Genomic DNA, 25887 nt, shown 5'->3' on the forward strand with positions numbered 1-25887 from the left:
CTCAATCCAATCAAGCATCTGTGGGATGTGCTGGAAAAACATGTCCAATCAACGGAGGCCCCACCTTGCAACTTACAGGTCTTAAATGATCTGCTGCTAATGTCTTGGTGCCAAATACCAGAGGACATCTTTAGACTTTGGAGGAGTCCATGCCTTGATAGGTCATCTGTATTGGCGGAACGAGGGGAACCTACACAATATTAGGCAGGTGGTTTTAATGTTGTGGCTGATTGGTGTAGGCCAATAATACATCCATGGGCTTATCATATATCTTGTCAAATCTGTGGACAATATTGCCAATTTCTTGATAACTGGCTTGTCAAAAAATGTGAAAATAAAATAAACCTAAAAGTTTGACTTGTCGGACAAGATGAAGATGAATAACATTAATCTAATTTTCTCATCATCCATTGCATTGATGGGACAAAAGACCACAATCATATTGAAATTGCTGTTCTATCAATTGTGAAAAAAAATGAGACAATCTGTCTACACATCATGTGAACACATATTTTAACATTTTTTATGTAATATCCAAGGATTGTCGTTGGCATGCATGACATAGACCTTCACCTCAGGACAGCTGACATGATCCACAGTAAACTTAACCCCTCTTGTAATTTTCAGTGTGTCTAGATGTGTACACTATGTAAATGTTCCAAGCAGAGATGAAAGGTGCCAGCCATCCTTGTAAATTGCCTCATTGGCTTACATAATAGTTGTTTTTCTTCATTGTTCAAGGGTAGATTAATATCTGTAAAGCCTACTATTCTTGCAACACAGAAAATGCAGTTATAAAAAAAACTCACAGGCAACAGTATTTGTGGATTTTATTGTATTTATTATCTATTGACTATGTTGAATTATACCTTCTTTATGTGCATTTTTTACCCTCAGTACACATAACCACACTTAGTTACTTTTTGTATAACTTCACAAGAAACATTTCTACATGAAATCACATTTTTTCACAATTGTCTATTAATACCCAGATATTCATAAAATGTTTCAAACAGTTTGTTTGACTAATTGTATGATCATCACATAATTAGTTTGGCTTGTGTGTAAATATTTTTTATAGTGCAACAAACCCTCTTCCCATTTGGCAGTATGAATAATATGAGATGTATTTATTTTATCGTAAGAGCATTAGGAGCCAGGCAGACCTGAAATCATGTTGTTTGAATCACATGGTGAAGAGCAGAAAACCACTGAAGGTGTTGTAATTCATGCTATCATCATAGATGATCCTGTGTGCCTGGAGCTCCACATATACGTTATCTCCCACGTCCAGGGGGATGACCGCAGCATTACTGCCCATGTCGTTGCTGTCAGTCCCAGATGTGTCCCAGACAGATGTCAGCCTCACACCGTTCTTCATGAGGCTCACAACAGAGTTGGCATGAGGATTGATGTTGTTGAACATCGAGAATCGAAAGAAGTACATTCCTTTGACCATCGCTGTGAAAATGCCTGTCAAAAAAAGGAGAATGGTTTACATTTAATGAGTCCTTATATGTCTGTCTCTCTCTCTCTCCTTCTATGTCTTTCTCTGTCTGGCACACTACCTGTTGAAGGATTGTAGCCACTGCCAGTGTTGGAGAAGACCCTCTTATACTGCAGTGGGGTATTAGCAGAGATAGGCCCAGTGTTTCCAGAGCCAGAATCCCTGAGAGCTGCTGAAAAGGCCACTTGAGGTGCACCTGAGACCATCAAATTACCACAAACACATCAGAGGTTAGAACTGATAAAAAGATCAGGGAAGAAATATATCTCCTTGTTATAACCCACTAAAAACATTTGCCATATTTTACCTTTAATCAGGCTCCGCAGCTCTAGGACTTCTTTCCCAGTGTTTTGCAACTTCTCCTCCAGGTGTGTTATTTTTCCCACCATGTTTGCTACTTTCTCTCCCACTGCCCCCAGGGTTTGACTTATGGAAGTGAGGGAGCAGGTATCAGAGCAGCTGGTTGATCCTGGGTACAGAGAGACCCTGTCATTGTTTTTGTCGGCTTGTGCTTCACATAGCCAGCAGCTGAACGCAAGAATCAGGACTGCAACTCTCATCATCCTTGCAGTTTTGAAATCTCTGCTTCGATGTAGTTTTCCTCTTTCAAGTCTAACCCCCTTTTATACTCCACCTGACACTGTGCAACACAAGAAACACCGGTTACAGGAAACGCCCATTTAAAAAAGAAAACACTATCTCAGTTGGGAAAACCTACCCAAGTCCAAAAGGTGATTAATGACACTTATACAGCATGTTACTGGCAAAGTTTACAAAGTTCTTTATGTGTCTGAGATAATAAAACACTACATACAGCAAGTTTAAAGACTTTTAAAATATGATATTGATTAAATACACTTGTTAAAATAGGACATTTTGCAATTTGTTAGCTTTGCCCCATGACTGCACTCTGGTTAACAGGGAACTAAAAAATCTACAGATAAGTACGTTTTACGATACAAACCTTGTCATACTTTAAAGTTAATCAAAACGTATCATATCTGCAGCCAGTGTAGTGTCGCTGAAATTGGGAAGACAGGTGTTGATATTATATAATGATGCTTTCTATGTGTGTTAAATAATGTTTGAGTTTCTGATTCATTTCAGCACATTTTTCTAATGTTTTTTTAAATTACTTATATGTTTTGGTTGTACTTGTTTTCATGTTGATTGATACTGATAGTGTTCCTAGTGTGAATACTCATATGGCAAAAATGATGACTGTGGATGAACGCGTATGAATGTGGGTGTGAATGGGTCAATGTGGCATGTAGTGTAAATCACCTTGAGTGACTGAAAGACTATAAATGCAGCCCATTTACCATTTACATATTGGTCTTTCTCAAGGAAAGTTCAATACAAGTGTCAGATACAGCCTATATATATATATATATATATATATATCCCTTCGTCAAGAAGGGATCAGTTGACGAAGAGCGAGCGGGTGAATTCGACAAAGTCGAAAGCTGATGGCAGCTATATATATATATATATATATATATATATATATATATATATATGTATATATATGTGTGTGTGTGTGTGTGTGTGCACCCCACATCTGGTGGTAATGTACAATCAGTGACATCATCAGCAAGTTACAAAGATATAGTTGAGGTAACTGCAATTACTGAACATTAGAAAAAGTTAAGAGAATACATCAATACCTCTATCTATATACGTTTTGACATCAAGAGAAAAAAGTTTATGTAGTTTGATACATATTGTCAGGTAATATTACCAGGATTCACAGACATGATGTTATTAGTGCTTTTGCTCCCCTAATTGAGGTTTTTCCCTTTTGTGAAAGGAGATCAAACAATGGATGATTGAGCTTACACTGTACTCTCAGTTCGTACTCGTTAATTAGCCATGAGTTGTTTGGAATGTAAAACCAGTTCTTTTAGTTCCACAACATGAAAACAGACCATCACCTACCGAGTAAAGCTAGTTATTCTCGGAAGCTGAATACCTGAGCAGGAAGAATGTGTCGACTGTAGCCTCAGGTCACCTGAGGAGTGTTTCATCACGTTGGCTAACAGGATAGTCTGGCTTATTTCGATAAACCTCGCTAATTTAAGTGGGAGGTCCTTTCCATCACTGCAGCTTATATGAGTCCCAGCTCAGTAACCATGGTAACTTAGCAGAACTAGCCTGCTCTGTGGCAGGCTAACAGTCAAGCTTAACTCACTAAGACCAAGAAAGTGGATCATATCACTCCAGTTCTCAGATCTTTACACTGGCTTCCTGTCTGTCAAAGAATTGACTTTAAGATATTGCTGTTGGTTTATAAAGCACTAAATACATCTCTGATCTGCTGCTACATTATGAACCATCTAGACCTCTCAGGTGGTCTGGGACAGGTCTGCTTTCTGTCTCCCAGAGTAAAAACTAAACATGGTGAAGCAGCTTTCAGTTTTTATGCTCCAAATATCTGGAACAAACTCCCAGAAAACTGTAGATCTGCTGCAACCCTCAGTTCTTTTAAATCGCAGCTGAAGACTTTTCTGTTTGCCGCTGCCTTTCATTAAACCACATTGAGGGTTAATGTATTACACTGCACTTTACTGTTACTTTTATTCTCTTGTTTTATCTGTCTTATTCCCTTTTAGCTTCTTTTTTATTTCCAAATTTAACACTTTTTAATTGTTTTTATATGTCTTTTTACTTGTGTTGCTTTTATTTTCTGTTTTAATGCCTTTTATGCTCTATATAAAGCACTTTGAATTTCCTTGTTGTTGAAATGTGCTATACAAATAAACATGCCCCGCCTTGCCATGCCTTAACATAGCTGCATGTCAAAGAATGTCAGACAGACAGAAACAGACTCAAAAGACGGCTCCATCAAGTGTCTTTTCACACTCGCATCACTTGTCTGTTGACTGGGTGGCGGCACAGGATAACTGGAGGCAAGGGTAGTGTGATGCCCTGGGCAATGTTCTGCTGGGAAACCTTGGGTTCTGGCATTGATGTGGATGTTACTTTGACACGTACCACCTACCTAAACATTGTTGCAGACAATGTACTTGTACTTGTACTTGTACTTGTTTTCATGTTGATTGATACTGATAGTGTTCCTAGTGTGAATACTCATATGGCAAAAATGATGACTGTGGATGAACGCGTATGAATGTGGGTGTGAATGGGTCAATGTGGCATGTAGTGTAAAGCACCTTGAGTGACTGAAAGACTATAAATGCAGCCCATTTACCATTTACATATTGGTCTTTCTCAAGGAAAGTTCAATACAAGTGTCAGATACAGCCTATATATATATATATATATATATATATCCCTTCGTCAAGAAAAAATATCAATAATATAAAATATGATATTGATTAAATACACTTGTTAAAATAGGACATTTTGCAATTTGTTAGCTTTGCCCCATGATTGCACTCTGGTTAACAGGGAACTAAAAAATCTACAGATAAGTACGTTTTACAATACAAACTGTCATACTTTAAAGTTAATCAAAACGTATCATATCTGCAACCAGTGTAGTGTCGCTGAAATTGGGAAGACAGGTGTTGATATTATGTAATGATGCTTACTATGTGCGTTAAATAATGTTTGAGTTTCTGGTTCATTTCAGGACAGTTTTCTAATGTTTTTTTAAATTACTTAAATGTTTTGGTTGTACTTGTTTTCATGTTGATTGATACTGATAGTGTTCCTAGTGTGAATACTCATATGGCAAAAATGATGACTGTGGATGAACGCGTATGAATGTGGGTGTGAATGGGTCAATGTGGCATGTAGTGTAAATCACCTTGAGTGACTGAAAGACTATAAATGCAGCCCATTTACCATTTACATATTGGTCTTTCTCAAGGAAAGTTCAATACAAGTGTCAGATACAGCCTATATATATATATATATATGTGTGTGTGCACACCCCACATCTGGTGGTAATGTACAATCAGTGACATCATCAGCAAGTTACAAAGATATAGTTGAGGTAACTGCAATTACTGAACATTAGAAAAAGTTAAGAGAATACATCAATACCTCTATCTATATACGTTTTGACATCAAGAGAAAAAAGTTTATGTAGTTTGATACATATTGTCAGGTAATATTACCAGGATTCACAGACATGATATTATCAGTGCTTTTGCTCCTCTAGTTGAGGTTTTTCCCTTTTGTGGAAGGAGATCAAACAATTGATGATTGAGCTTGCACTGTACTCTCAGTTCGTACTCTGTTCAATTTAATTAGCCATGAGTTGTTTGGAATGTAAAACCAGTTCTTTTAGTTCCACAACATGAAAACAGACCATCACCTACCGAGTAAAGCTAGTTATTCTCGGAAGCTGAATACCTGAGCAGGAAGAATGTGTTGACTGTAGCCTCAGGTCACCTGAGGAGTGTTGCATCACGCTGGCTAACAGGATAGTCTGGCTTATTTCGATAAACCTCGCTAATTTAAGTGGGAGGTCCTTTCCATCACTGCAGCTCAGTAACCATGGTAACTTAGCAGAATTAGCCTGCTCTGTGGCAGGCTAACGGTCAAGCTTAACTCACTAAGACCAAGAAAGTGGATCATATCACTCCAGTTCTCAGATCTTTACACTGGCTTCCTGTCTGTCAAAGAATTGACTTTAAGATATTGCTGTTGGTTTATAAAGCACTAAATACATCTCTATATATATCTATATATATATATCTATATATATATATCTATATCTATATATATATATATATATATATATATATCTATATATATATATATATATATATATATATATATATATATATATATATATATATATATATATATATATATATATATATATATATATATATATCTATATCTATATCTATATCTATATATATATATATATATATATATATATATATATATATATATATAATGTGTGTGTAGTGTACACCCCACATCTGGTGGTAATCTACAATCAGACATCATCAGCAAGTTACAAGGATATAGTTGAGGTAACTGCAATTACTGAACATTAGTAAAAGTTAAGAGAATACATCAATATCTCTTATTTATATGTGTTTTGGCACCAAGAGAAAATCATTTATGTAGTTTGATATATACTGTCAGGTAATATTACCAGGATTCCAGACATGATGTTATTAGTGCTTTTGATCCTCTAGTTGAGGTTTTTCCCTCTTGTGGGGGGAGATCAAACCATGGAGTGAGTTTATACTGTGCTCTCAGTTTGTACTCTGTTCAGTTACATTAGTCATGAGTTGTTTGGATGAGTTCTTGTAGTTTCACAGCATGAAAATAAACCATCACCCACCAAGTAAAGCTTGTTATTCTCAGAAGCTGAATACCTGAGCAGGAAGAATATGTTGCCTGTAGCCTCACGTCGCCCGGGAAATTTTGCACCTGTTCCTGGAGGCACGTTTTTTTCGAAACTTGTCAAAACACAACAAGTAAGCAGTTAACAGATATGATCTACTACACTGGAAATCCTTGCTTGTGTCTTAATGTGGCCAGTCACTGTGATCGATTGCAAAATTCTCCAAAAAAAAAAAAAAAAAAGTGCAACAAATGACGCTTAGACATACAGGTTTACGAAAATACAAGAGCTTTTTAATTCCACTGATATAGACAAGAAAAAGCTCTTACCAGATGTTTCAGCACTGAGCAGGAGTCACTTGTAAATGTTCCCACTAATTTTGAAAGAAGACATTTGTGTTCAACATCATCATTTGATGTTGAAGTCCTATTCATAAAATAAATATATATGTACAAGAGAGTAAATAAATGTGTATGTGGCTTATAAATATAGAGTTTTAAGTATATTCCACGTGCATGTCAACTCAAAAATAAGATATGAGTGAGTGCAAAAAGAAGATCCAGTCTCTTGTGTAAGACAAATGTTAACAGTAGGTACAAGTAGCAGGCTGGCAGGGTTTGGTTAAAGGTTTGAGTGGATGTGGATGAAGGGGAGGTTAAAAGGGTCGCCCTCATGTTGAGCGCCTCCTCAGTGACGCCTCCTGCCGGTTCCTGTAAAGTGTCGCTGCCCGTGACTCAAAGGCCCTGACCATCTTCTTAATCACTTCGTCGAAGAATATGCCGGCCAGCTGAGAGTGCAGAAGAGACTTGAACTCAAATGACACCTGCAGAGGACACAGGAGAAGACAAGCATGTTAGCTAACTGTTTGTGAGACTCTTCACTGATTAAATAGTAAGTTTAACAAATATAAACTTCGACCTGTCAGTTCTAAAATCAAAGCCAAGATGCCTTAAAAGTCTTTTTTTGTCAGTCAGATTTTCCCTCCTGTAAATGTGTTTATTGATAATCAGACAAGCAGCTTCTCTTATTTAACATGTTCCACTGAAATCCAACCACTTCCTGGCTGACCCTGAGACAATCTGAGCCAACATTAAGGTCAAACTCCTGTCAGCGGCTCTTTAACACCGTTCCCTGTCACAACAGCTATTTCAAGCCTCCAAGGACACCAGCATGCTATTCAAGTCTAAATTTAGAGCATAATGAGATTTTCCTCAACACTTCCTTTCAGTTAGTAATCCTTTCAAAACAGTACAAGAACAAAAGACTTGGAATTAGTCTCTCGGTAAGTATGCAATCTGATATCTCAAGTCTCATGAGCAAGTCATTCTTCTGTGAATTCCATGGATTCACTGTCACTTATCTTTTATTCTTTTGACTATTTACATTATTCTATTTTAATTGCTTTTCCCCCCCATCTCTCCAGCTAGATCTCTCAAATTTGGCTGCTTCAAAACCCTAATTGCCTCATGGCTGTCGGAGTCAAGTTTACACACTTACATAGAAATCCACTTTGCAGGAATCTGGTTGGTCTTTGTGTCCAGGGGCAAACCTCCATACTGTTTCAAGATGGTTAAAGAGGGATCCATCAGTACACAGGGCCTGTTTAAAAAAGAAAGAATCTTTATTCATCAATGAATACTGAGCACAAAGTCCGTTCATTGTCTGTCTACAGTCTCTCTACTCTATACCATAAACATAGTTCAAAGTGACAAAGAAGTGATATTTCCTTAGAGTGAAGACATTTTAGGGTGAAACAGGATGATGTGGTGGGACCAAGAAGAATCCACTGCAGTTTACTGATTAAGTCAGTGTGAAAGCTCATGCTGGTTTCAAGAAAATGTCCACTGTACTGTCAAATGCATCAAGTTCTATCTTAAAACACAAAGTGAATATATTTTTTCCTCATACGAGAATAGAAATTTTACTTCTGTGTGTCTCAGTGGTGGTCTTTAAAGGACCAGTTTGTAGGATTCATGCCATATAATATTGATAATTATGTTTTCATTAATGTATAATCATCTTGAAATAAGATTTGCGGTATTTTTGTTACCTTAGAATAGGCCCTTTTTATCTACATAGTCACCAGTTTACGTTTCCTAGGATGGTGACGGAATTTTCTGCTCTACCTCTGATTGGCTCTGACCCTGATATTTTAATCCTAACCATCTCACTCCTCATGCCTAAACCTAACCAATGAAGGCAATGAATACTAGCCAATCAGAGGCAGGATGAGGCAGAGTAGGTCATTCCGTCACTATCCTAAGCAGAAAAATTTTGCAAGCAGGTCCTTTTCCACAGAGCCTGCCACGTTGCACTGCCAAGTTTCTACAGTAGCCCAGAACGGACAAACCAAACACTGGCTCTAGAGAGGACCTTTCACATTTTTTGCGAGTTTCACTGCCACCGTAGTGGGCACCGTAGGGATTTTCAGTTGGTTGAAATATGCAACCTCACCGCTAGATGCCACTAAATCCTACAAACTGGTCCTTTCAGACTCATCCTCTCGCTAGTCCTCCCTCAGTTCCACCTAGGCCTCTTCCTCTTTAACCAAATTAAAATTTCCTACCCACAGCACATTGCAGGATGGCAGGAAGTAGTAAACATAACTTCAGAAACATTGGATGACAGCACTGACAAGATGTTTGTGTTTTGTGTTGTGTTTACTGTGAAATAGTATTTGAGTGAGTTTGAGTTTTCTGGAGCTACCAAGACAAAGACTTACCCTGACTTGGTGGTTTGGGATGACGGTAACTTCAGAGGTGTAGCGCTCCACGACGGGGGGGAAACCTATTTCAAGCTCCGCCCGGATGTCACCGTTTCGTCCCTTCATGACCTGAGATTTCTTGCACCAGGGAACAAAGTGCTGATACTGGTCCACACTGGCCACCACATTGAACATCTGCTCTGGAGTATACCTGAACACACAGTTACATAAAGACAAGAGAAGAGATATAGAGTTGTGAATTTTATTCTGTTTTCTACAGTATGTTCCGGTTTAAGTGTATTTTGATATTATAAATTTTATTTTCTGTCCTTTTGTACATTGAAGTTAATATATAATGCTCCAAACCACTACGTGTATGACATTTTAAGTTAAAAATCAGGTGTTTGATGTAGGTTTCTTTTAAATAAACCCATTATTTTTTGAGGCTAAAATTCATTCATTCATTCCCTACACAAGAACTAAAGGATGTTTTCATTTCTTTTATTAACTGTTATGAATAAATACATGACTTTCAGTTAAATGTTGGTTGTTTTGTGGGTTATTGTCTTCTGATTTCAATGGTTTCCAGCATGTTAAGGTAATATATTGTGGGACTCACCGTAATGTCCGGCACTCGGTGTACTCCATCCTCCGTGTGCTGATGGGAGCAGCCAGGTTGATGAAGCTGCGGCTGGGTGTGCTGACAGGGGTGGTGGGGCATAGAGGCAGGCTGGCCCTCCTCACTGCCAGGGCCCCGCAGGAGCCCAGATGTCTGAGGGGAGGAAATGTATGGGAACACATAAATTAAATTGTGAAAAAGAGGTAGCGGTGTGCTCAAGGACTGTCTTTATCATATAAAAGTCAATAAAAACACAGGTGCTCTTGAAGAAAAGGAGCATCACATGGATGGAAAAACAAACTTCAGGCACTAACGCATGGAGCAGGAACAAAAAAGGTGTTTTTGTGCCTGAAGTTTGTTTTTCCTTCCACATAAATTAATTTGTAGGAAATATAAAAAGGACATCACAGGTTCAGTGCCACCTGACAAGTTCAATCAGCATTTTCCTGAGCATTTACTCTGGATAAACTTAATACTAACAGCGTTTACACACAGTATTTATGTTGTGAATTCATACATTTATATTCATTCATTCATTCAAGAAAATAATCGACAATAATGAAAATCATTATTGTCAATTATTTTCTTGATTAGTTGTTTGATTCATAAAATGTCATAAATTGGTGAAAAATGTTGATCAATGTTTCCCAAAGGCCAAGATAAGGTCCTCAAATGTCTTGCTTTGCCCCGACCAACAGTCCACAACCCAAATATATTAAGTTTACAGTCATAGAGGGCTAAAGAAACCAGAAAATATTGACAATTGAGGAGCTGGAAACAGTGAATCTGGACATTTTCTTCTGAAGAAATGACTCAAAATGATTAATCAATTATTAAAATAGTTGGCAATTAATTTAATAGTTGGCTAATCGATTAATCATTGCAGCTCTATACACTACATTTTATTTCTTAATTAGTAAACGTACAGGCAGCTTATTGAATACAGTGTCAAAAGAACCAATAAGAGGGGGAGGATACATTCCGAATAATAAAAAATATATCCGGTAATCTGAAGAATATTAAACTGAATCCAAATTATGACATCTGTATGACTAATAACAAGTGAAATTGAGCTACAGTCAATGTGTCGCCCACCTGTTGGCATCTCAGAGGGAAAGTCCCACTATCACTCACCTGACATTTGCTCTTCTAAGGTTTCCTCGTACAAGCTTTCCAGAGTGCGCTTCAGACATCTCCAGCAGTGTCTTGAGGAGAAGAGGAGTCGTTTTGTTGGCCATGGCGATGTGCACGATGAAAACTAACACAGGTTGAGTTTTTTTTAGGCGAGATATCGAAGTTTGTGCCCCAGCAGCGGTGACCCGGCTTTTGTTCCCACTGATGAGTCGCCTCGCTCTCCTGATAAGGACAGTAATGACGTAACGGCGTCACTGGCTCTGGCCAATCAAAGAGAAAGCTTGATAAAGTGTTTAAATAATGAGATTGATCGCTTATAAATTATTCTAGCTACATCATTGGTGAGTCATAAACGTTTTAGGTGATGTATAAATTCCCGAAACAAAACTTTTTAGAAAATTTATTGATTTCTATGACGTAATGGCATAATTAGACAGTGGGACACTACAGCATCTTATCAGTTGATACTGATAGTTATTTACGGGTCTTAATAACATCCAGTCATCTGTGAAGCACTGTATGTGTGTGTGTACAAGTCTGTCTTTTTGTAAACCACTTTATTACTTGTTTTGGCATATATTACAAATAAATGTATTAATAGAAATATTGTGAGGTGAATAGTGATATTAGTGTGTACTAGTGTACTAGTCAGACCTCCCCATTCCTTACTCACAGAAAGACAGATTGAGGTCCTTTAGACCAGTGGTTCTCAAACTTTTTCACGTCAAGGACCCCCAAACTGACACAAATTAGACCACAGACCCCCATTTGATAAGATTTTTGCTTTTAGATGTTTTATTACAGAAAGCGTATGAAACCCATGACCAAAATAGTCATACATTCTCAGTCATTGTGTTACTTATGGATAGAATCACAATGAAAAACCCTTTTTGCAGGAACCCCCTTAAAGACCCACTGGGGATTTTCAGATCCCATTTTGAGAAACACCACTTTAGACCAAACACTCATATCAAATGGTTTACATGAAAAGATTTGTGATGTCATGGTTTATGCAGTGACGCACAGAACTGTCACACAAAAATAAATGATGAGGAAATACAGATTTGCCGCCTTTTTAAAGTAATGAAAGTAATATAGTACATGAATCATTTGTGATTGAACAACTGAAAATATTTGTTCACAGGATTTTTTGGGGGGCAAGTCAAAGTCTAAATGATTCTGTGTGAGTAATGAGAACAACAAGCACATGATTGGCACATGATGAACCTGGACTTTGTTGCTACACCTGGGATAAAGGTCATCATCTACATTCAAATTAAATGAATTACATTGAAATGAATTAATTACATTAAAAATAAATTCTAATACAGACTAAATTAAAATGTCTAAATTATGATAATAGAAAACTAAGTTAAATTTTGATATGTTTTACAACAGCCTTTAACTAACTCTCATTATGCTGATCCACATACAGGCTGTATGAAGTGGCTGCACAGTAACATAGCCAGAACTGTTAGTGCAGGATCGGGCTGGAATTAGGGCACCTGATCAACGAGGGATTTAAGAACCTCAGTCAATCCAAAGATAGGACGGAAACGTAACTAGTAGATGTACAGACGAGCTTACATGTCCCAGGTTATAAGAGAACAGACTCAAGGGCTTAACAGAGATCCCAAAGTTACACAGGGAGTTGGATTCTGTACAAGTTGGCACTCATTCAGTCTGAACTTTGATTCAACAGCCCAACTTTTTGCTGATTTGTTATCACAGGGATACTCTTCAAATTCAGAAAACTGCTGCTGGTGTCATGAAGGCACTGGATTGATGTCACTAGTTTGCAAAGACGTCACTGAACCTTCATTTTCAGTTCACTTACCTTTTAAACAGTGATGTTGCAGCTGAAATATCAGCTTGTCTAGTTAGGTGAGAACTAAATACCAGAGACACAGTATTCTTTTGTGGTCCAACTGTATGCAAACGGGCTCCTTGATCTCTGCAGCAAGAGAAGAGCACATTGCACAGCTCACGCAAACATTTTATACTTTCAGCCTCCACCCAACAGCAACCGTCAACACAAGCACCTCATGTACAGTCACACACCTCTGTCTGCAGACACCTGTTTCCTGCAAGATATTCAATATTAATTCCATATATGGTGCTGTGCTTGTCTTGTGCAGCTTCCAGTTCTTGCATTTAGTTCCTCTTTTCAAATGATCACTTCTTAGAATCAGGGTCATCAGACGAAGCACTTATTTCGTCTACACAAACAAGGTGCGAGACATCTTGGTGAGACATCTTACTTAAAACAGGACAATGTGGTTACAGCATAAAGTTACAGTTAAAGGTCAATAGATAAGTCAAGACTGCATCATGTTCTTTTAAGGCAAAAATGATCAGCTGAATAAATACACTTCTACACTGGATTAATGATCATCAATGTATTAATACAATAATATAGTAATTTCTCCAACAGCACACTTCTAATATAATTTTTTCCTCCACAGCAGACATATTTAGTATATGTATGGTATGTATATATGCTATATGTTCTTATATCTTTATTAGTGTGATTGCTGCAAGCAAGTTACCCCATGTGCTTTCCTCATTTAAGCACATGCAGCATTGCGCACAAAAGTGAAGTAAAATATAATTGCCAATTTTGGCAATTCACCCATCTCAGTGGCATATCGGCATTAAGTTTCTATTTCAAATTCTGTTTCACAGTCAGGTTTACTTTGGACATAGCCCAGCTCAAAAAGCTCAAATATCACGCGGTTTTGAGGTCCAAAGGTCATTGGCCTGTGTTTCAGATACGGGTTTTTGCCCTCAACTGCCTGTAAATGGAGTGGACATTATCTTAGGCAATGACCTGGCTGGGGACCAGGTCTGGGCTGATGGAAAGCTGCCAAAGGTTGTAACCAAGTTGTCATCTATCTTGCAGGAACCTGTAGTTGGTCTAAAGTGTCCTGAAGAATTTCCTACCACACGCAGTGAGTCTTGCTGCTCCCCAGACTTCTCAGAATGGTAAACAGGATGCTGTTTTCCTTGCAACATGAGGCTGTACTGTGCGGGGGAGGAGTTGGCACTTGATGATGCCATTTTTCAAGTTTGTCAAGAAAATTCTGAAGCGCCGGTTGTTCTGTTGAAGGCTTTGGCCGAATATAGCTTGTCACCAAATTGTGCTCCTGCTTTTGAAAATGTAAAAGCTGTTTTGTGTGCTAAGCCAGTGCCTGAAGCACATAGTTTTGATCACACACACACCAGCTCTTTGGTAATGCCAGTATGGATGGGGCTGGAGCTGCATGGGTCCAGACAAATGATCAGTGGGTTGATCCCCCAGTCAGCCACTTCTTTAAGAAGTTCAGCCTGGGACAGCCTCTGTCACTTTCAGTGCTCCTCCTGCTGTCCTGTGCTTTTTCCTTTTGCAGGTTGAGATGGGTGGAGCCATTTAATCTGATGTGGTTCACCTGGGCAGTACTGGGCCTGGATTATTTTGGCTGGCTCCTCCACTCTGTCTCTCTCATCATCATCACACCTACCCTTCTGGTTTGCTTACATTTTACGTTTTTCCTGCTCAACACCACATTTCCAGTCAACACTGCATACGTCACTGACTTACAGACTGCAGATTCATTTATTAAGTTACTTTTGCCTTAGTTCTGAATAAAATATAATTTAAAATCTTGTGTGATCTCCCTACTTGTCTAGCTCACTGAGTCTGGGCTGTGATGATTTTCAAGTCCACAAGTCAGTGCTCCAGATATGGGTTTTTGTCAACTGCCCAACTGAATGGAGTGAACACTATCAGTGAAAATCTAAGAATGATTGTTAAAAGTCTTGGACTATTTGAGGAAGTTTAATTCAATCCACATAAAATTGCTCACTGGTTGTAATATTGCCAGGATAAAAAACTATTGGGAGTACTGGTTGAGCATGAATGTGTCATAATTATTTTCTTTATAATATATCTATGTAGGTAATTTAATACCACATGATATTGTTTTATTCTAAACTGTAATTTCTATTCACTCATCTCTTTGCTTAATTTCATTTTTACAAAGTTTGAAATTCCGGGTTCAATTTAATTTAATCTTTTTTTGCTTAATGAAAAGATTATTACATGACATAGGTCCTGAAAATTATTCAAGTACATATACAATGAGCATATTGGTGGCGGTGTCTTACATTTATAGAGGAGGGTTAGGTATGCTGGATGAGGGGTCTATTTGGATACTTTTAAACAGGTTTAGGCTCAGCACATATAATGACACATTAAGTTCTACGGTACCCTGTCGTTTGGGGACGGAGTTAGGGAAGGGCACTGCTTCTAATGTCAATAATGTTATATATGATGTACTTTCTCAGTTTAAAAAATGTTTTAAACATGGGGGTCCTCTTATGGTGTTTTGTTACTCACAACCAGCTTGAATAGTTTACTATTTTTCATATCTGCAACTTTACTCAGGACCTTACATGATGGATGAGCTCAGACTTATCACCTGGACTGTTCAGGGAATTGACCATGTAATTAAAAGGAAAAAAAACTCCAACTCACTTAAAAAAAGCAGAAGGCTTCTATGGCATTGTTTCTCTGTATTTAGATTTCAAGTTAGCGTGACAGTGTTCTACCTATAAATTAAGGTTTAGATCTCAAAAACTTATGAAGTAAATATGTTTACATTTAGAAAGAGAGGAGGATTATGGCAACTAAAAGTAGCTTAAAATGGAAGTACTCCGATTAAGTTCCTCAAATTGTACCTGAATAAATGTACTTAGGTACATTAGAAAACTTTCAAACTCACTGGATATTGACGTGTTGCAGGAAGACATCCAAACTCTCACATGCTCCCTCTACTGCAAATTTACTGGCACAGTACACCTCATTAAAAGGGAGACCTGTGACAGAGCATGAAGTGCCAAGATAGGGGTTGTTTTGGAAATTTCATGCAGGCAGCATGCATCAACATGATTTTCTTACATGATTTCCATCAAACCATCACAAAAACTGCACGAGCGGAACGATGCTGACATTCAGCTACTGCTCAACCATTCGCTTGTCTCACCGTGAAGCCCTCAAGTGCTTCTGGTGACCAGAATGTGGCCCAGGCCCTGAACCAGGAAGGCCTGAATACTCTGGACGGTATCCAGGAGATTGACCTCAAGAATCTGCCTCATTGAGTCCAAGGACTGGATCTCCAGTGGCCCCATCAAACCCACACCTGTATTACACACTGCATGCACCGAAGGAAAGCCCATTAACACATACAAATTACAATCCTAATCAGAACACACTGACACAAGACACAAGACCAGAATGTCCACTCATTTCTCCACATCCCTGTCCCTCGTGTCCAGGATGGACCGCCGGTCGGTCACATCCATCTGGAGTATGTCCAAGGTGTTCTTGTGCAGGCTGATCACACACTCTAAAGGTGCTCCTTCTTGGCTGGATTTATCACTGTATGCATGCACTAAACAATTAAACAGGCACACACACATTGGAATCAAATGTTTTATCGAACACAAAAAAACCCCAACATTCACAAATGATCTGTTGCAGAATATGTGTGGAAAGGAAGTCAGATGGGTGTAGTATCACATAGTGTATACAGTTTAATCATTACATACTGTAGAGTGTCTCAGTGGGCCTCAAAGGTCCTTAACATCAACAGGTCCTGGCCCAGTGAATGCTTTCTAAGAAGACACCTTTGCACAGCCAGGCTGAGACCGATCCCCGAGGACCAGCCTGTGATCAGCACCACCTTTTTGTCCATGGAGCCTAGCCCATCAACTTCTGGAGCTAATTGAGGAAGACACCTTTAAATGAGCCAGAGGATGAGATAGAGGCATGGGAAAACTCTCTGTTTTCATATCTTTTGCTATTACAAGGACAGCCAATGCTAAACATCTTCCAGTTATCAGCCAGCTGGAGTCCTCCCATTTTTTCTCATGTCCTTGTTAGTAATTTTTTTTTTTTTTTTCCATCGAGACACGGAAAAAAACATGAATGTCTTGTGACAAAGTGTAAATGTATTTTTGTGGGTGTGTATACCAAACAGGTACCATGTGTACCAAAAACTTGGTACACATGGTACCTGTTTGTCCTTTGAATTTCATTAGTGACATCAACACCAGGTGGCAGCAAAACATCACAATATCAGTCCTGTACCAGACCATAATCAAAGCCACACTGACCTCTGAGTGCTCCATTGACCACATCGAGACAATAAGGCTGGAAATAGTCAGCAAGAGGCACAATGGGTTTGAGTTGAACAGATCTAGGAGGGAAATGGCTGTGTGTTGTTCTCATAAGATCTCTGATTTGGTGATTTGCATTCTTTTCCCAGGTTTGTGTTGAGGAAAATTGTTATTTCAGATAAGTCTAATATAAGGCCTGCCATTCACTGATGCCATCAAGCTCTGTTAGTTTTGATTAAAGTAGTCAGACCATACAGCAATGCCTGTAATATTATTTGAATGAGTGACAAAACAATCTCTGTTCAAAGATCTACTTATTCTAATCTTTTTTTTAACATCTTTATCAGCTGATGAAAGCTCAGAAAAATTAAGTAAGTGGAGCTTAAGTTGAGAGTATTTTCTCACACACACTGTTCCCAATGTCAAGAATGAACTTCCATGATCAAAATGCTTAAATTGTGTTCAAATAGTCTTTGACACAGGAGATAAAGGTCTGGCAAGTCACTGTTTTCAGGATGTGGAGTCTCAAGTGCTAAACTAAGATACTTTTCATTGTCTAAATTAATCTTGTTAAGTCTTGTCATCTGTGAGCACAATCATTTGGATTTAGGCATTTCAAACAAAGGCCTTGCAAATCAAATTTAGTTGCACTGAGAGAAAACTGAGGGAAAATTTGACCCATTTTAAAGTAGGAAATTCTAACCAGAGCCCAGAAGTGTCTGTTATTAAGTACAAATAATCCATCACACAAGTTCTTAGTAGTGGAAACTATTATGATCAAGGGATGACATACCGCTGCATGTTTGTGAGTTTTCACTAGGTGGAGACAAAACCTCAGGTACAAACCAGTCAGCTATCAGAGTCTGCTTTTCTTTCAACCACAGCCTGGTTCTTTGTGCTGTGATATGGATTTCTAGCTGATTAAAATGTGTGTTAAGTCTAGTAATCATGAACATAGCACATCTTCCTATTATAAGCCATCAAGAAAGACTTTGCACGTTACTGGGTTTGGATGAATTATTGGGTAAAAGAAGTGCTCAGTGTACTGATTCTCAGGAAATGTCATATAGTGTGTAGAATATTCAAGATTCGACCTTTAAGATTTCTTGCATGACAGTTGATCTAGAGCCAGTATTTATGTTGATATTGTGAACAAGCCTCAAGCCTGTATTTCTTTAAGAAACTCTCCTAGTTCTCTCCTACGCACTTTTATTCTTCCTCTTACTATGTCGCAACCATGTTTCTGCATTTTATGTAGTTACAATCCCATTTGCATTGATTCTCCTGCTGAGTTTTCTGTCTGGTTTAAAGAACTCGGGTCTTTATACAACATTTCAGCAGCCTGATTTGAAATAATTTCTCCTGCTGATGGGCGCAAACCAAGTAGGAATTTCCTGCCATTTTGTTGCGTTCCTCCCCTTGAGATGGCATCAGCTTGGCTGCTGTCCCAGAGTCTGTGGGACAGATAACAGCAGGCCATGAACCTCTCTCAAATATCTACAACTCCCAGACATTGTTAAAAATCTTGAACTGTTTGACCTCAGATGTTAGTGAGTTTTTGCTGTTATATGGTGCATGTATACATTCATCATTTTTTATACCTGCTTATCCTGTTCGGGGTCACGTGAATCTTTGCCATATACATGTCACATTGTTACTGTTCTTGTAGATGAGGGGGTGAAGCACATCCATGTGTGCAAATTGCTTGAACTTTAGTGAAAAACCAAATGTAAGTGAAACAAATTTAACTTTCATGATCGTTATATTCAAACTCATTATGTTCTGTATTGAGTTTCACTGGTGCAGAGTCAAGTGAATCATCACACAGAGTTGTTTGAGCTGCACTTCATCCATTAGTTTTCTCTGAATCCATCCTGGCATCATGGTATAGTCTATGGTCCGTGGTCTAATTTGGGTGGCTTCCTGCTACACATGGCCTACAGTCTCCCTGTGGCCCAGTAATTACCAAGAGAAGGTCTAGTGGAGGTGCAGAGTGGTCTGGAAAAGCCTTTAAAACGCCTCCTGGACATGATTGGCCCACAGAAACACGAGTAAACAGACTTCTGAGGATCTAACAGCTTTTCAGGGCAAGAGCGAGGACATCCCACGTGCACACCTGTGTGTTTTTGTGGCATTTTTGGAAGAAAAAGAAAAGTGGCTTTTGGAAGCAGTTGCGGCAGGAGGCCAGCCTCGTGCTCAAGGAGGAAATACATGTGATGGAGCAGTAATTCTGGACTGTGACTGCAGTGCAAACAGTGAACGAGGTATCTGCTGCAGCTTCAGGACAAAAAGGGTAACAGCTCCTTGGTATCAGTCACATTGGGCCGTGCTATTCGAGGACAGACACATGTAGTGAGAGCACGGTGCAGACACAATGCAAGGTCTGTAATACTGTACTCTCACAGTAGCTGCAGGAGCAGATGTACTCGACAGGATGTCCCATGTGAGAGTGATGAGCAGAAGTGAAACAGCTGAAGATGTATCGTGGTGGATGTGGTGAAGCTAAAATGACAGGCTATACCTGGAAACAATGTGAAATGACACGACATTTACTGAATTGGAGTGAATTATTCAAAACTTCTCGGGGGTGTTGATTCACTGACAAGATAAATCTGTTTACTGCCCTTTTCTTGAAGATGATAGATCAAACGTATTAGTCTCACAAAAGGATGATGTTGGATGTTTGTCTTACATGATTAGCTGATGTGATAAGTCAAAATAGGGGTTCCTCATCAGCTCAGTAAGAAGAATAAGAAAGGGCTTACTTGGAAATAAAGCCTATTTTTGACTAAAGAATTGGGTTATGCACGATAAGGTGATCATATCTGGAGCAAAATGTTTCCCTGTGCAGCTGAGATGCTGACAGCATTGCTGAAGCTTTAAAATAACAAAGACTATTAACTGTGTTGTGAAGGTCCTCCATAATATCATGCATTTTAAATGTGTCGTTGAAGATAATCCAAATGTGAGACACAATTCTTAAGATACTCTGCTTGATTTGTCACATTATGAAATGATACACTGAAATACAGTAACGGCCATGTTTTTTTTCATACATCTCAGAGACATTGTGACTTTGTGTATGCAGCTCAGATTACTCATTGCTTTGTTGAGTAAAACCCCCCCTACCACTCTTATTTTTTATTCTTAAGTCAGTGAGAATGATTTCCATAAAACTGACGGATATGAAAACAGTATGGGACGGACATTTTAATATTTTGGTTTGTGTTTTATTGTCTGGTGTTGCTCCTATGCCAATAAATTCATGTTACTACAGCATTTCAATCTGATATCGAATTATTTCATCTCTACCTGTCTGAGGAGTTTTGTTTCACTGTGTAAAACCACATTTTGACTGCTTTGGTCTAGACTTGATGGATTTTAAGATTATGCGTCTGCATCTGATGAGGTTGGGTTACTCCGTGTCTGTGACCTCTTCTTGCCTCTCTCCTCAACTCACAGTGGATACATTTAATCCATATCTTTTTCTTCAGCTATGGCTCTAATCATTCATCAAAGTCTGCAATCTCTCGACATTTTTACTTAAAAAAAAAAAAAAAAAAATCCACCTTGAAACATGTTATTTTTGGTGTCTCTCCAGAGTTTCTTCTATTTCACTATTGTATGTTTGCATGTATCTCTTTGCTCACAGTTATAGTAAAATCCTAAAATAAAGGAGAGGGGTTTTGTGCTTGTGTGTGTTGCAGTTGGGGCTCTTATATTAGATGTTGCAGGCATTTGTGGTAAAAATAGAAAGTATCCCCTGCTCTGCAAAACCCATCTGGACAACTATAAGTGAGGAAAGAGATTGAAAGAATTCCTTCCTCTGAGAATTTAATCCAGGATGATAAAAACCCAAACCGAGAAGCTATAACTTTATACGCCCGCTTATAAACCACCGGCTGATGAGAGATGTGGCTCCGACAAATCATTCTGTTCTGACGACCATGGAGAATATGGTAAGTTTGCTTCAATAAAGAGTAAAGCGAGAGCCTGAGAAATGCACAGTGCATTTTTCACAAGGTAATATGGAGGGAGCGGGGCACTTTCTGGTAAAATCATCACGGGTGAAACAGGAGAGGACGTGTGGAAAGTATGAATGGTGCTGAACACACATATACAGAGGCAGGATCAGCACATTTTCAAGTCCTAATCTACAGAAGAGAAAGAGAAACGCCATCTGTCTGACAGCATTATTCATGCGAAAGCTGCGAGTTCATACTTCACTGTGTTTTGTGTTACGACAGAACCAAGACAGAAAAGAACAAATAAATAGTCGTCAACATTTCAAGTGCAAGAATATTGCAATCTTGCTGTGGGTTCAGTGGAGGTGTCTGGTCAAACTTTCATCCCAGAGGTCACTCAGGTCCTGTCATGGGGGCACATGTATTTTCCCAGAGTCTTTGATATATGGGATGATGTGAGGGGTTATGGTGGCCTGCTGGACATGAGCCTTTACGTCAGCCATAACCCTCGGGGGCCATTGCCTGACCTGCCGGTTTGGCATTCCACAGAACCAGTTTGTGTACAAAACCTCAGAGCTCCAGGAAATAGCCGGGATTGTGTCATGGGAAATGTCCCTTCTGTCTTGATTCGACCGCTCAAGGCATTCTTTCTCGCTGTTATATTGGGGACATCCTGTTCCTGCTCGTTTCTGGGCCTTTATGCACTTAAGTCTGTCCTGGGACTAGACTTGACTTGTATTTAGCTCAAAACACTGATATCTTAGTCATGACTTAGGCGTGGAGGTCAAAGCAGGACAGTTTCAGCATGTATGCATTCCTCCTGCAGCTGCAAAATCATGGAGACTTTTGTTCGATTGACAGGCACAAACATATCTGAACAATGTATCAGAGGCTTGTTCCATTGCGAGATCCGGGTGGTTTGATAACATACACAGGAAAATTTTGACAGTCTGAGTGCCGATCTCATCAGTAAAGGTCTGCTGGGTCCCCGGTCTGGCTTGGAAAAATACACTTTAGGCAGCTTCAAGGTGTCAGTGGTTGAATGTGAAGCAGGATGGGACTCTAAATGTTGAACAAAAAAAATTAAAAATATGTTTTTCTTGAACGTTGGGTGGCTGTAGACTGCTAAATAACACACATTCCAGTGTTTTTATCTTTTCTTTCTTGGCTCTCTGTCTCTTTGCTTAAAGTACAGCAGGCAAAGAACGCCAGACGCTCCATGCATCAGTACCTCACCTGTGAAATAAAATGATGGGTGGTGTGTTGGGGCATGGCAAGTGACTCAGCCATGCTGGTATTTACCCAATATCAAATGGAGTTTCTCGGCAATAAAGGCAGGCATGTTTTTCGCACTACCACTCTCACTTGGCACAGTTCTCACAACGAATGTCTTCTTTTCGCCCCCTCACAGTTTTCTCTTCCTCTTTATTTTTTTTCTCTCAATGCCCCACTTTCTTTCTTTTTTTGCCCAATTCACCTCTAAATAATACTTCTCTGTTTGCATTTTTTGCCTCCCTGCAGACACTGATGCAGTCAATGGTGCACTCCACCTACCACCTAGTTACCTGGATACCCTCTGTTTACAGCTGTGTCTGGACATATTGTAACTAAGTGTGCAGACATAACATGAGCCATTGTGTTAGCATGCATGACAGTAAGAGGCAAGACTTCCTTCACAGCGTTTCCCACAAACATAAACACTTTTTTTTTTAAACTGCAAAAATTTCATTTGCATTTTCACATTCACATTGACACGTGCCATTGCCTCTGTATTTCTGAAACTCTTTTCTTTGTTCGCATGTGCACATGCTGAATAAAAACCCACTTCCTCTGCTTTTAGGCATACAGACATTCACACAAAGGAGATTAGTGTGCTCTGCAGTTAAGATGCAGAGTTCAGACCTGCATACTTAATACTTGTCAAGATATGGGTTTGTCTCAGTGCGCACATTGTCGCTGTTTTGTTAAGTTTTTTGCTGGTTTAAGGATACCCCACCTATATTATTAGATTGCATAAGCTTGCTGTTGAAGGGAACAGTGAAAAATTGGCACACAGTCTTGTCAGTGATTGTTTTACCTTGGAAAAATTATCTGAACACAACCCACATCGCCACTTCATACCACAGTTGTATAATCAACACCTGAACTTTCAAGTCACACGAGTCAAGAACACAATGACATCAAGTTTTACACCCGTGGCATGCAAACCTGCTACATGCCTATCACAGTGAGAGCACTTTCTTTAATTGACGCATTTAGAGGATCATATTTCCTCAGTAACCTTTGTCATCTGCTCTTAGCACAGGCCCAGTATACCCCGCACTCTCACAGTTGAGAGCTAATCCTTGTTATTACCTCAACAAATACCTCTCTCACACACCCGAATAGAAAGAAATGATGCCTGTCGTCATTTCATGCATACTTGTTCTGGTTTGTCATTGTTTTTTCCTCCTGACACTGCGGTGTTCTCAATGGTTGTGTTCATGCCACATTTGAAAAGCCTTGCCCAGTAATAAAATCTGAAATGAAACTCACTTCATATCTATAATGCTTAAGAGTAACAGGGGTCACATATTTGTATGAGTTGTTTTCTATTCTGCTTTCCTGCTGCGGTTCCTGTCAATTTCAATTCGTCTCTGGTTAGACAATAACTCCTTTTTTTATGGCTAGAGAACATTTTTACGAGGTTTAAAAGGAGAAGTCCCATCTCAGATACCCAGATGTCTTTCTGTAGCTAAATTTCATGTGACAGCACATGGCTGTGCCTTGGTTTTTTTTTGGAAGTTTAAGACATCAATGTATAGAAGCCTGATGATGACTTCAGCAAAGCCTAATGATACACCGGATAAAACACAACTGAAAGCCTACAGTTTTAAATGATGAGAAACACCACTTTAATTTCATGGAGGGTCATAAGCAAAAAGAAGTTAATATATTATATTTTCTAGGTTGCTGTATTCTGTATTTTACTTGTATTGTAATCATCTCTTCTTTGCTGGAAGGGATTCAGTGTCTTGCTCAAAAACACCTCTTAAGTGTGAATACTTGTTGACAGCTTGACGTGAATGTAAGCCTTTGAAGGCACTGTGTGGTTTCCTAGTGCACTTTGTCACCCTGCTGCATAACTTTTATTTCCATTTGTTGTTTTGTTGTTTGGTCCATAAATGAGAATATATTGCTGTCAGTGCTAGTGAAAGTAAAAGTCAAATGCCACTATTGTTAATAAAAATGTCAAATTGAAGGATATTTTGCCCTCTTAAAATCATCTTCAAACATTCTTTGGCTCTCAAAGCATCAGAGAGTGTTATTTATTATCCCAGGGATATTTTAAAACTTCCAAATAAACAGTGGATTATCTAAATTTACTCATTCTACACAACCTCCTTGTCTGAGCTGAGGATGCATATTCAAAACATTCCCAAGGACCATCTGGGTCTTATCACCTCTCAACATCACTTCCTTCAAATAAAATGACCGAGATGAGGAGCCAAGTCCCTTAAGTGTGGTTGAGCAAACTGTAAATGGTGCTACGTGCTTATCACACATCACTCCCTCTTTTGTCATGTCACTGGCCCTGGATTTTATTGCTAATGTGGATGAGATGTTCTTCCTCCACTTGTACTAATGTTCTGACCGTGCTCTAACACTGCTGTCTTTTAAAAGGATTAGCAGGAGAGTGAAAGGCTAAGACACATTTCGACAGAGACGGCGGAGATAGAAGGGGTCACGGTGACATGCGTTGGTGAATTTCTCAGACATCCTTCTGGTAGAAGGCAATTTGAATCCGTCATGTGGTTATAAAATGACAGAGCAAAGGTCAAAGGAAAGCTCTGTGAAACGTGCGGAGCTGCATGATCCTCTGGGAACTAGAAGTCCTCCAACTTGAATAGATCACTCAGCTGTATCTGGGGCGAACATTTTTGCTGACGATATTTCATACTTAGTAATTATTACATAAGACCTTTTTGGCCTATAATTTAGGTTTTGAGAGCTGACTTCTGTGGAGGCAGCAGATATCAGGAGGAGGAGAGAAGCCCTGAACGCATGATTATTAGCTGCCGGTTATATAAGGTGGTTTTTCCGTGACTTCCTCGACCCAGCAAATCAAATCCGGAGTGGAGTGACATCTGTGGCAATCTTTATGACAGGCATGTTGGGAATGCCATGGCATCATAGCCTAATATGGGCATTATGCTGAGTTGATGGGCCAGTTTGACTCTCAGTAACATTCCACCTCCTCTTAGTTTCTGTTTATCACGGTGTTATGAACTCACCTTCACATTCCTTTCTTGTGTTAGGCTCATTTGAGGACGGTGACAGGATTAGTGTGTCTGAAAGTGTGTGAAAGCATGGGCGAGGTTAATGCCCTTCATGCCCTTCCTCGCATTTACAATAAACTGAAACAGTTCAGTCAGTTGTTTGATTCTGATTTGAGATGTTGCTAGGTGACTCATTTCATTTACCATTTTGTTAGGCTACACATATAAAGAGTTTTGTCTTTTATCTAGCTGTTGAATTGCAGGA

The 25887-nt window shown here is 39.1% G+C and overlaps 2 protein-coding genes across 3 annotated transcripts; both read right to left on the reverse strand.

Moving 5' to 3' along the window:
- Positions 1 to 833: 833 nt before the first annotated feature.
- Positions 834 to 2086, reverse strand: LOC122967532 (complement C1q-like protein 2). Its single transcript, XM_044332226.1, has 3 exons — positions 1815 to 2086; positions 1569 to 1703; positions 834 to 1473 (listed from the first exon to the last, which is right to left on the reverse strand). The coding sequence occupies exons 1-3, from the start codon at positions 2068 to 2070 to the stop codon at positions 1187 to 1189; spliced, it is 678 nt and encodes a 225-aa protein (XP_044188161.1). The 5' UTR covers positions 2071 to 2086; the 3' UTR covers positions 834 to 1186.
- A 4967-nt stretch (positions 2087 to 7053) lies between these two features.
- si:ch73-141c7.1 (coenzyme Q-binding protein COQ10 homolog, mitochondrial) lies at positions 7054 to 13365 on the reverse strand. 2 transcript variants are annotated; one of them, XM_044332613.1, is made up of 7 exons: positions 13301 to 13365; positions 13077 to 13193; positions 11240 to 11461; positions 10106 to 10258; positions 9505 to 9697; positions 8280 to 8381; positions 7054 to 7605 (listed from the first exon to the last, which is right to left on the reverse strand). In XM_044332613.1, the coding sequence occupies exons 1-7, from the start codon at positions 13348 to 13350 to the stop codon at positions 7453 to 7455; spliced, it is 990 nt and encodes a 329-aa protein (XP_044188548.1). In that variant the 5' UTR covers positions 13351 to 13365; the 3' UTR covers positions 7054 to 7452. The 2 variants fall into 2 exon arrangements, with proteins under 2 accessions (XP_044188548.1, XP_044188549.1); XM_044332614.1 differs by lacking the exon at positions 13301 to 13365 and having other exon boundaries at positions 11240 to 11499; positions 13077 to 13178.
- Between the last annotated feature and the right edge of the window lie 12522 nt (positions 13366 to 25887).

The sequence above is a fragment of the Thunnus albacares genome, chromosome 17 (assembly GCF_914725855.1).
Source record: "Thunnus albacares chromosome 17, fThuAlb1.1, whole genome shotgun sequence".
NCBI classification, from domain to species: domain Eukaryota; kingdom Metazoa; phylum Chordata; class Actinopteri; order Scombriformes; family Scombridae; genus Thunnus; species Thunnus albacares.